This window comes from Loxodonta africana, chromosome 22, assembly GCF_030014295.1.
Source record: "Loxodonta africana isolate mLoxAfr1 chromosome 22, mLoxAfr1.hap2, whole genome shotgun sequence".
NCBI classification, from domain to species: Eukaryota; Metazoa; Chordata; class Mammalia; order Proboscidea; family Elephantidae; genus Loxodonta; species Loxodonta africana.
In genome coordinates, this window is record NC_087363.1 from 73,766,381 (window position 1) to 73,779,216 (window position 12,836).

At 43.7% G+C, this 12,836-nt stretch overlaps 1 protein-coding gene across 4 annotated transcripts in view; it reads right to left on the minus strand.

Annotated features, from left to right (window-relative positions):
- Window positions 1-12,401, minus strand: part of LMBR1 (limb development membrane protein 1) — a 252,099-nt gene extending 239,698 nt beyond the window's left edge. For 2 of the 4 annotated variants that reach the window (XM_064275127.1, XM_064275126.1), the window contains exon 1: window positions 12,238-12,399. In XM_064275127.1, the coding sequence (XP_064131197.1) occupies window positions 12,238-12,303 (66 nt within the window). In that variant the 5' untranslated portion in view covers window positions 12,304-12,399. Of the gene's footprint in view, window positions 1-12,237 lie in introns of all 4 variants that reach the window. The other 2 variants (XM_064275129.1, XM_064275128.1) reach the window with 2 other exon arrangements.
- Between the last annotated feature and the right edge of the window lie 435 nt (window positions 12,402-12,836).

The window sequence follows — 12,836 nt, forward strand, 5'->3', positions numbered from 1 at the left end:
TGTCTTGGTGATTTTCCTTCGGGATCTATCTTGCACGGGGTTTGATGAGCATCTTGGATAGATATCCTTTCATCTTTCACAATGCCAGGGAAGTTTTCTGCCAACAGATCTTCAACTATTCTCTCTGTATTTTCTTTTATCCCTCCCTGTTCTGGAATTCCAATCACACGGAAGTCATTCTTCTTGATAGAGTCCCACATGACTCTTAGGGTTTCTTCATTTTTTTAAATTCTTTTATATCTGATTTTTCTTCAAATATATTGGCGCCAATTACCTTATCCTCCATCTCCCCAGTTCTGCATCCAAATTCCTTAATTCTGCTCCTCTGACTTCCTACTGAGTTGCCTAATTCTGTAATTTTATTGTTAATCTTTTGAATTTCTGAATGCTGTCTCTCTATGGATTCCTGCAGCTTATTAAATTTTTCACTGTTCTTGAATAATCTTTTTGATTTCTTCAACTCCTTTATTTGTGTGTTCCTTAGCTTTTTCTGTACATTGCCTTATTTCATTTCTGAAGTCATCCCCGATGTCTTGAAGTGTTCTGTACCTTAGTCTTTTATATTCTACATCTGGCAATTCCCGGAATATATCTTCATCTACGAAAAGTCTTGATTCTCTGATTTGGGGGTTTGTAGAAGCAATCATGGTCTGCTTCTCTATGTGATTTGATAAAAACTGTGGTCTCAGATCCATCTATAAGTTATTGTAATTATTTATTTTATATTTGCTCACTGAGTCTTATCTTCTTGTTTTGTTTTGTTTCAATATACTCCGATGGGCTACTAGAGTGTGCTAACTTGATTGCTGGAGCCTCTGAATCACTTTTGTACTGTTACCAGCTTGTTTGAGCTGTTACCAGGTATATGAGCCCATGAGTCCATTCACTATTCTTGAATAGAGTCAGCTCATGTGTCCTGTTAGTGAGTCACCTAGTGTGTGGTGTAGGCTCTCACCTACTATCTTAGAGGAGTAGTGGTGATGGTTGTATGCACTGGTTTCTAGTATCAGCAAGGGGTCACACTCCGAGGAGGGCAGGGTGCTGACAGGCTTCCTCCAAGTGCCAGTGGGGAAGGAGCAACTCTGTTCTCTGGAGCACTCTGGTGGGTGGGCTCTGCAGCTGTACCTTAGGTACCCAATGTTTGTACCTCTAAAGACTGGTAGGCACCACTATCCTCAGACCCCTTTAGCAGGTGGCTAGGTGGTGTGGATGGAGCCTCAGCTCTCAGTTCCCTGCTGTGGGTCAGTGAGGGCTCTGTTTAATAGGTAGAGCAGTATCAGACCTCCAAAACCGGCCTCTCCACTGCTCAGCTGAAACAATTACAATCAGATTTCTTACAGAATTGCCTTTGCATTATAATAGCCACCTGGTTCCATGTAGGGGTGAAAGCCAAAGACTGTGGGTCTCTTATGCCTGGATGGAGCTGCTTCTGTACTGTCATTCCAGTTCAGTAAAGTCAGAGAAGTATTTTTCCCCTGATTGTTAATTGCTGCTTTTCCTGGGCCAGGAGAACGGGTTAGAGAAAAAAAAGAAAACACAGAGCACCTCTCTCTCTGGCCCAGGGAATTCGAATGTTAATGAAGCTGGCTGGGGCAGGGAGGGGAGGGATCAGATAGGAGAGAATAGTGAGGTAAAATAGACAAAATCACCTATCTTGTGTGGTGAGGGCTGTTTTATCTGAGATTCCAGAGGGGTGTGTAGCCTGTATGGGCTGGCTGGGTCCCTGCCAAGATTCCCCCAGGGGGTTAGGGCTGTGTCCTGTGCTTGCCTTGTCTCAGGAAGCCACCATCAGCCCCATCACATTCACTCCAAAGCCCAACACCAAGGGATCAGTGCTGAGGCACTGCTTCTGTGTGGTCTCTCGCTCCCCTGTCACTCAGGTTGATTTGTAGCCTGTGTGCGCTGGCTGGGTGCCCGTGGTGATTGTCCCTGGGGGTTAGGGCTGAGTCCCATGCTTGCCTTGTCTGGGGAAGCCACTATCAGCCCTGCCACACCTGCTCCAAATCCCAGCACCAAGGGATCAGGGCTGGAGCACTGCGTGCCAGGCTCAGGAACTAGTCACTGCTTCCACATGGTCTTTTGTTCCCCGCCAGCCAGGTCAGTATGTAGCCTGCATGCCAAGATTGCCCCGGTGGTTAGGGCTGCATCCTGTGCTTGCCTTGTCTCAGGAAGCCACGATCAGCCCCACCACTATGGCACCAAAGCACTGCACCAAGGCCTCAGGGCTGGGGCACAGCAGGCCGGGCTCCGCAACTGGTTGCTGCTTCAGCACGCGGTCTCTGGATCCCGTCACTCAGGTCAACTCCTTCATTCTGTGTTTGATGGTCAGGGTTCATAGACTGTCGTGTATATAATCGATTCACTTGTTTTTTCAATCTTTGTTACAAGAGGGTTCAGTGGAAGCGTCTGCCTAGTCAGCCATCTTGGTCTCACCTCCAAATCAATCTCTTTTAAGATATAAAAGAGACAAGTACGCAGAGAGACAGGAAGGACCTCATACCACCAAGAAGCAAGAGCCAGGAAAATAGCTCATCCTCTGCACCCGGGGTCCCTGCACTGAGAAGCTCCTAAGCCAGGGGAAGACTGATGACAAAGACCTTCCCCCAGAGCTGAGAGAGAAAGCCTTCCCCTGGAGCTGGCACCCTGAATTCAGACTTCTAGCCTCCTAGACTGTGAGAGAATAAATTTCTCCTTGTTAAAGCCATCCACTTTTGGTATTTCTGCTATAAAGCACTAGATAACTAAAACAAGATCTGAACAGATACCTCACCAAAAAAGATACATAGATGGCAAATAAGCATAAGAAAAGATACTTGACATGATATGTCAACAGAAAAACTCAAATTAAAACAACGAGATACCACTACTATTATGGATTGAATTGTGTCCCCAAAAATTATGTGTTGTAAATCCTAACCCCCACTCCTGTGCTTATAATTCCATTTGAATGGGTTTTCTTTGTTATGTTAGTGAGACAGTATTAGTGTAGGGTATGTCTTAAGTCAATCTCTTTCGAGATATAGAAGAGATTAAACAAGCAAGCGAGCAATCAGAGATGGGGGAAGATAGATGCCATTCCACACAAAGATCACCAAGGAGCCAAGGAATAGAAGCTGAACAGAGACGGACATTTCCCTAAAGTCGACAGAGACAGGATGCCTTCCCTAGAGCCAGCACCCTGAATTCTGACTTCTAGCCTCCTAAACTGTAAGAAAATAAATTTCTGTTCATTAAAGCCACCCAGTTGTGGTATTTCAGTTACAACAGTACTAGATAACTGAGACAACTACATACCTATTAGAATGGCTAAAATCCAAAACATTGACAATACCAAATGCTGATAGGGGATGTGGAGCAACAGGAACTTTCATTCATTGCTAGTAGGAATGCAAAATGGTACAGCTACTTTAGAAGACAGTTTGGCAGTTTCTTACAAAGCTAAACATAGTCTTACCATATGATCCAGCAACTTTGCTGCTAGGTATTTACACAAATGAGTTGAAAACTTACATTCATACAAAAACCTGCACAAAAGTATTTAAAGTAGTGCTATTCATAATTCCAAAAATCAGACCCGCTGCCATTGAGTCGACAGAAGCAACCAAAATATCCTTCAACATGAATGGGTAAACTGTGGTGCATCTGTACAACGGAGTGTTACTCAATGATAAAGAGAAATGAGCTATCAAGCCATGAAAAAACATGAATTAACCTTAAATGCAAACTTCTGAAAGATGGGTGTTTGCAGGGGATCAAGGCGAGGAGAGGAGGGATAAATAAGTAAAACACAGGTGAATTTTAAAGCAGTGAAACTATTTTGCATAATACTGTAACGGTAGACACATGATATCACACATTTGTCAAAACACACAAAATTGTACAGCAGAAGGATTTAACCCTAATGAAAACTATGGACTTCTGTTAATAATGCATCAATATTGGTTCATCAATTATAAGAAATACAGCACACCAATGCAAGATGCTGATAATAAAGGAAACTGGGGAGGGGGGAGGAAAGGCATATTTGGGAGCTCTCTGTACTTTCTGCCCAATTTTTCCTGTAAACTTACAACTGCTCTAAAAAAATTAAGTTTGTTAATTAGAAAAAAAAAAGACAGTAGAAAAATGAACAGAAGACAAACAAGCAACTTCAAAAAAGAAGATAATGTGTGCAGCCTCATTAGTCATCAGGGAAATGCAAAATAAAACCACAGTGCCAAGTTCATGACTGGAAGACTCAATATCATAAAGATGTCAATGCCACCAAAGCTGATATATAGATTCAATACAATCAAAGCAGGTTTTGTTCCTCTTTCTACTGGCCCCTACTGCTCCATTTTACTTCCAAAATAATTCAATCCTAAAACAACTAGGCGAAGCAGAGCCAGGTAAAAGTTGCCTATGTTCGACATTAATGGATATTCTCGGTTTTCTAAAAGGGTTATACAAATTTACACTCATTCCAGCACTGTATGAGAGCTTGGTTATTCCTCGTCCTTGCCAACACCTGGTATTTTCAGTCCTTTTACATTTTAGTCACTCTCAGACTCAACTTTTCTCTCTCTAAAGTAAGTACAATAAGTATACTGTCACTGCAACAGGCTATATGAAGGATTAACAAGGCAGTAGCTTTTAATCACTACTTTGAAGAAAAACTACTAAGTACAGCATGTTGTTAATGGCTACAGAAAAAAAAATCAAAATGATTTACAATTCTCTTCTAACTAATGCTTACCCACAGAAATAAAACAAGTTATAATATTCTACATTAATTTTATTTCTCACTTTAGTAACAGACTATGATAACGACATTTCAGTGTCAAAAAATAAGTCCTTTTTACTATCTTAATGGTATTCCACTCCACAAACTATTAAGATATTACAAACAATAAATCCATAGATACTTTTCTAAAAGTCATTCACACTGAAAGGCAAATAAATTATAAACGAATTACATCAAATGCTCTTGGTAACTACAGTTCTGAAATTCCTTCAAAAACATTTATACTTGAACAAGCTCAATTCAATATGTCAAAGTCAACAGAAATAATAGATTCCAATGTATTAAGTAAAAATATGTCAAGCACTGTGCCAAACTCTTTCCTGATATTATCTCATTAAATTCTCAAATCTTGAAGTAGGTATTATAATTCTCATTATTACAGCAAAAAAAAATTACAGTTGCAAGAGATTCAGCAACTTGCCCAATATCACAGAGCTAGTAAACAACAAAGATATAATTGGAACCTATACTGCCCAATATCAAACCCAATATCATCAGTCACAACAAGGCCAGGAGCAGACTTCAGAATAGACCATCAATTGCTCCTATGCAAGTTGAAGTTGAAGTTGAAGAAAATTAGAACAAGTCCTTGAGTATATCCCACCTGAATTTAGAGACCCTCTCAAGAACAGATTTGATGCATTGAACTAACAACCAAAGACCATACGAGCTGTGGAATGACATCAAGGACATCATCCATGAAGAAAGCAAGAGGTCACTGAAAAGACACGAAAAAAAGAAAAGACCAAGACGGATGTCAGAAGACACTCTGAAAGTTGCTCTTGAACATGGTGCAGCTAAAGCAAAATGAAGAAATGATGACATAAAAGAGCTGGACATATTTCAAAGGGCAGCTTGAGAAGACAAAGTATTATGATGAAATGTGCGAAGACCTAGAGACAGAAAACCAAAAGAGAAGAACATACTCAGCATTTCTCAAGCTGAAAGAACCGAAGAAAAAATTCAAGCTTCATGTTGCAATACTGAAGGATTCTATGGATAAGTGGTAAGTGGGTAAGTGGTTAAGTGCTACGGCTGCTAACCAAAGGGTTGGCAGTTCAAATCTGCCAGGCACTCCTTGGAAACTCTATGGAGCAGTTCTACTTTGTCCTATAGGGTCGCTATGAGTTGGAATCGACTTGACAGCACTGGGTTTGGTTTTTTTTGTTTTATGGGTAAAATAGGAAACAATGCAGGATGCATCAAAAGTAGAACGAATATACAGAATCACTGCACCAAAAAGAACTGTTCAAGATTCAACCATTTCAGGAGGCAGCATATGATCAAGAGCCAACTGTACTGAAGAAAAATGTCAAAGTTGCACTGAAGCCACTAGCAGAAGAAAAAAAAAAACAAACCTGTTGCCGTCGAGTCGAATTGACAGAATACCAACTGAGATGTTTCAACAAACGGATATTGTGCTGGAAGCACTCATTCATCTATGCCAAGAAATTTGGAGGGCAGCTCTGACAAACTTACTGTAGGAGATCCATATTTATACCCATTTCAAAGAAAGGTGATCCAACAGAATGCAGAAATTATTGAATATCATTAAAATCACACACAAGTAAAATTCTGCTGAAGATCACGCAAAGGCAGTTGCACCAATATATCAACAGGGAACTGCCAGAAATTTAAGCCAGATTCAGAAGGCCGTGGAACAAGGGACATTACTGCTTAAGTCAGGCGGATCTTGGCTGAAAGCAGAGAATACCAGAAAGGCGTTTGCCTGTGTTTTACTGACTACGCAAGGGCATTCGACTGTGTGTGTACTACAACAAATTAGGGAAAGCATTACAAAGAATAGAAATTCCTGAACACTTAAGTCTGCTCATCCAGAACCTATACATTTAAAAAAAAAAAAAAAGAGGCAGTGGAACAGAACAAGGGGATAATGCATGGTTTAAAATCAGGAAAGGTGTGCATCAGGGTTATATCCTTTCACCATACTTATTCAATCGGTATGCTGAGCAAATAATTTGAGAAACTGGACTGTCTGAAGAAGAACATAGCATCAGGATAAGAGGAAGACTCATTAACAACATGCAATATGCAGATGACATAACCTCGCTTGCTTGCGAAGGATACTGAATATACTATGGACTGCTGGAAGAACAAACAAAATCTGTCCTGGAAGAAGGACAGCCAGAATGCTCATGAGAAGCAAGTATGGCGAGACTTCATCTCACACATCTTGTTACCAGGAGGGACCAGTCCCTAGAGAAAGACTTCATCCTCGGTAAGGTAGAGAGAGGGTCAGTGAAAAAGAGGAAGACCCTCAGCAAGAGGGACTGACACGGTTGCTGCAACAATGGGCTCAGGAATAAAAATGATTGAGAGTGTGGCACGGGACTGGGCAGTATCTCGTTCTGTTGTACACAGCTGGTCACTACGAGTCAAACCGACTCAATGGCACCTAACAACAACAACAACAACATACTGCCCAATTCCAAAGCCTATGCAATTTGCCTCCTTGTTCAGGACAAGTGTTTTCAGTACTGCTGTACAGTAGTGAGACACACAGCTTCTCCCTACTCTCTGTAGAGTATAATGGTTAAAAATTGGAGTTTTTAAAAAGTATGTAGGATAGGAATAACATATAGAATGTGAGTAACAACAGCTACAAAACCACCAGCTGTTGTTAAGTCAATTCCAACTCATGATGGCCCCTGGATGCTGGGGCAGGGTTGTGCTCCATGGGGTTTTCTATATTTGATTTTTAGGGAGTAAATCGCCAGGCCTTTCCTCTGAGGTGCCTTTGAGTGAACTCAAACCTCCAACTTTCAGTCAGCAGCTGAACACACTAACCAATCGCACCACCCAGGGACTCCAAAATACATCTGATATTCAAATATACAATATTAACTCATGAGTCGATTCCATAAAACCACCTTCTCATGAATTATCATGCTGGTGGAACAACCCTGTTTGCAGTCCTATATACCCAGGTTTTTGTCAAAGTCCTCATTTTGCTTATGGCAGGTCTACATAGTAGATTTGAGGAGAACTAAAATAATGTGAAATAAATAAATTCTGAAGGCTAAAAACCATAAAGGACATGTAGGATATCCCTGAATCCCAAACCACAAAGAAGATACACGTATGAAACACTGCCATTAACTAAATATCAGAATAACTTTTAAAATTCCTATCTAGAAGCTCTGTGGCCTTAGTTATACACTCAAGACACTGTGAGTTTTATCATGAGTCCTGCCACAAAGAAAAACCAATTATATTTCCTCTCCAACTTCAAGTTCCTCTCACACAAATTCAAGCTTATGCAAATTTAGTTCTACAAAGCTTTTAAAAACTAAGAAATTTTTAGTATGCCCAAATTTCCAGTTACTCCTGGTACAGATAGGTCAGCAAATGAAAAGACAGACAAAGAGGGATAACAGAGAGGAGTGGTTTGTGTAATGAAGCCTTGGGGAAAGTAAGTCTGAGCTGTATAACACACATCACCATCATTCATGAAGATAATAAAGGTATATAAAAGATAGCCAGGGCTCCATCTAGATGGCTGTACACACATATATTCACACATATAACAAAAGATTTTATGACCATGATGAGAAAAAGATAAGCAGTAGTAACACTACCTCTATTTGCAAACATTATAATCCTATATATAGGAAATCGCAAAGACTCTACAGATAGCTACTAGAGCCAATAAACAAACTCAGCAAAGTTGCAGGGCACAAGATCAATATGCAAAAAATCAGTTGTTTCTATATACTAGAAATGAACAAACTAAAAGGAAATTAAGAAAATTCCATTATCAATAGCATCTAAAAGAATAAAAAATCTAGAAAGAAATTTAACCAAGGAGGTGAAAGTCTTGTACACTGGAAGCTAAAAACATTGCTTAAAAAAATTAAAGGAGACCTAAATAAATGGAAACACACCCTGTGTTCATGAACTGGAAGACTTAATATTGTTAAGATGTCAGTACCACCCAAAGCAATCTATAGATTCAATGCACCCCCATCAAAATTCCAACAGCCTTTTTCACAGAAATTTTTGGAAAAGCTGATCTTCACATCTGTATGCAATTACAAGGGGTCCTGAGTAGCCAAAACAATTTTGAAAAAGAAAAGGAATAAAGCAGGAGGACTCACATTTCTTGATTTCAGAATGTACTATAAAGCTACAGTAATCAAAACATTGTGGAACTGCCTTAAAGACCAAACCAAACCAAACTCAGTGCCGTCGAGTCGACTCCGACTCATAGCAACCCTACAGGACAGAGTAGAACTGCCCCACAGAGTTTCCAAGAAGTGCCTGGCGGATTCAAACTGCTGACCCTTTGGTTAGCAGCCGTAGCACTTAACCACTACGCCACCAGGGTTTCCAGGGCTTAAAGACAGACATACAGAATATGTCAATGGAATAGAACTGAGAGTCCAGAAATAAACCCATATATCTATGGGCAACTGATTTTCGACAAGAGTGCCAAGTCTATTCAATAGGGAAAGAACTGTCAACAAATGGTGCTGGGACAATTGGATCACAAAATGCAAGAGAATGAAAGAAGCTATGACATAGATGAACCTTGAAAATATTATTCTAAGTTAAATTAGCCACACATAAAAGGTCAAACATATGATTCCACGCACATGAAATATCTAGACTAGGCAAATGCACACAGGCAGAAAATAGATTAGTGATTACAAGGGGGTGAGGAGGTGGGAATGGTTAGTTAATACCAAAATGTTTTGGAAATTGTGGTGAAGTTGGCACAGCATGATAAATATAATTAATGTCACTGAAATATACACTCAAAAATTACTAAAATGGAAAAGTTATATATTTTACCATAAAGAAATTTCCAAAAAAATTTAAAAGATCATTAAGAGAGTGAAAAGACATCCACAGAGTGGGAAAAAAATATTTGCAATACGTATACCTGACAAAGGAATCATATTAAGAATACATAAAGAACTCTTGCGAATTCTTATAAAAAGAGACAAGCCAATTAAAAATGGGAAAAAGACTTAAAGATACTTCACAAAAGAAGATATCTCAAGGGCCAATAAGCATGTGAAAAAGTGCTCAAAGTCACTAGTCATCGAGGAAATGCAAATTGTGCCCTTTGTGCAATACAGGCTACACACTTACTAAAATGAAAAAATTTCAAAAAGAACAGAATATCAAGTGCTTGCAAGGATAGGTAGCAACTGCCCTCTCACACAGTGCTGGTGGGAATGTAAACTGTATACCCTCTTTGGGTGGCACAAATAGTTAAGCACTTGACTAGTAATTGAAAGGTTGGCTGATTGAACTCACCCAGGAGCACCGCAGAAGACAGGCCTGGAAATCAACTCCTGAGAGGTCAAAGCCTTTAAAACCTGCATACATAGGGTCGTCAGGAGCCAGAATTGACTCAAAGGCAACTAACAATAACAAATAATGAAAAAATGCATACCCTACGACCTAGTGATTTCATTCCTTGGTATATATCCAACCAAAATGCATAAACATGTTCCCCAAAGACATGTACAAGAACATTCAGTTAAAAATTGGAAAATACTGAAGTGTCCACCAACAGTAAAATGCAAAGATAAATTGCAGTATAGTTACTCAATGGAGTACTACAGCACTCAGAATGGATTACAACAACAGACAACGTGGAGGACTCTTATAAACACTGAGTGAAAAAAAAAACAGATATAGAAGAGTTCATACTGTAAGATTCTATTTACAAAAAGTCTAAGCAAAACTAATCTATGGTGTTAGAAGCCAGGATAGTGGTCCATCTTGGTAGAATGGAGAGAAACTGGCAGGGGGCAAGAGGTGGGCCTCCGGGATGCTTGTAATCTGGGTTCTGCAGTATACAGGTTCAGTTAGTTAGAAAACTATTCCAGCTGTACTCTTATTACACTTTTCTTTGTGTATTTTAGCTTTGATTCAAATTTTTTTAATTAAAATAAAAGTAAATATACTGTATCAAATTCCCTTATCTCAGAATTTATTTTGTCTCCTCCTTATTCCAAAGCATGACTTGCCAAAAGCAATTCTCAATTTTCAAGACCAATAACTACACAAATTAGGTAATTCTAAACCGGAATTTTTTCACCTCAAACCCAGACTGTCAATGAATCTGAGAGAAGTTAGCTGAAAGAGGGAAGGAGTAAATACAAATATATAAAATTGATGTATTGTACACAGTTATGAAAACAGAAACAAACCCAATTATAACGCATTATAGAGCATCATGAAAACATTAAAACATGAAACTAGACTTTCCAAGGTCAAGTTCACTTCCTGAACCCTGCACGCAAAACAAACGTAACCTGGGACCAAAAAAGGGATGACTTCTACAAGCTGTTTGCAGAGTAAAATGTACTTTTGCTCAGATCCTAAATTTCATAAATAACCAGTCTTCTCACCCCAAAACAGAAAGATTTCACTTAATAGAAGTGCAGGTTGGAAGGAGATGGATAGGGGACGGAAACGCGTGTGGTTCTGGGAGAGGAGGACGGTGCTAACTTTGACAACTATTAACTAACTGGGTTTCAAAAGCATACTTCTAAAGCAGCGGAACAGAAACACTGGCACGCAAGGCGCTGAGGCTGGAGCTTGGCACTTAATTTAAAAAAAAGCCACTGCCGTCGCCCATTCCGACTCCTGGCGACCCTATAAACCACTGCCGTCGAGTCGGTTCCGACTCCTAGCGACCCTATAAACCACTGCCGTCGAGTCGGTTCCGACTCCTAGCGACCCTATAAACCACTGCCGTCGAGTCGGTTCCGACTCCTAGCGACCCTACAGGACGGAATAGAGCTGCCCCCCAGTTTCCAAGCAGCGCCTGGCGGATTCAAACTGCTGACCCTCTGGCTAGCGGCCGTAGCACTTCACCACTACGCCGCCAGGGTCTGCAGGACGAGCGAAGCTGTCCCACAGGGCTCCCAAGGCCGTGAAATCTTCTCGGAAGCAGACGGCCACATCACCTGCCGCGGCGCGGCGGGCGGGTTCGAACCGCCGACCCTTCGGTTGGCAGCGCTGTAGCCGCTGCGCCACTAGGCTCGTCAAGGCGCTGCCACGGTGTGTGCGGCGCAATACGAGCTACCCGACACGGCCGTACGCTCGGACGTCGTATTCCGCCGGGCACGGAGCGCGGGCACAGCCGCCACGACCACCACGGCCCGGGAAGCGAGCGCTCGGGCGGGCAGCCGGGGGACCCTCCGGCGCGCTCCGCGGCAGGTCGGCGGCGCGGGGACGGGGGCGGCGGGCAGGGCCTGCGGGGATCGGCCGGGGCGCAGGTGGCGGGCGGGAGAAGGCGACCGGGCCCGCGCGGCGGCTCGGAGGGAGCGGCGGCTCGGGGGGAGCGGGCTGGGCAGGCGCGAGGCCGCGGGGCCAGGCCGCGAGGTCGGCGGGGCGCGGGGGCCGCGAGGCGCGGTGCGAGCCGGCCCGAGGCCAGCCGGGCGGGGCCGCGCGGCCGGGCGGCCACTCACCGTCGACTCCCGCACTTGGCTGTGGAAATGCTGCTCCCGCAGGGACACCTCGTCCTCCCCTTCCATTCTCCTTCATGCCCGCCGCCCCGCCGCTCGTGCCCGCCCGCACGGGCGCACCATCGCCCGCCGCGAGGCCCAGCGGCTCTGACGGCTTCACCGGACCCGTCGGGGCTTGGCCGCGCCCACCACGAGCGGCACGGAGAGCGGGAGCCGGGGCCGCCGGCAAGGGCACAACCGCGACAACAACTCCTCCGCCGCAGCCGCCACAGCCGCTCACGCTGAAGGAGGGGCGGGCACAGCGCGCGGGCCGGGAGCGGGCCAGGGGCGGGGCCGGGGTGGGGCCAGGGGGCGGGGCGGGGGCGGGACATGGGCGGGGCCAGGGGCGACACAGCCAGCGGGCCAGGGGCGGGGACGGGGGCGGTCCAGGGGCGGGGCCAGGGGCGACACAGCCAGCGGGCCAGGGGCGGGGACGGGGGCGGTCCAGGGGCGGGGCCAGGGGCGACACAGCCAGCGGGCCAGGGGGCGGGGCCAGGAGCGGGGCCAGGGGGCGGACACAGCAAGCGGGCCAGGGGGCGGGGACGGGGCGGGGCCGCCCCGCC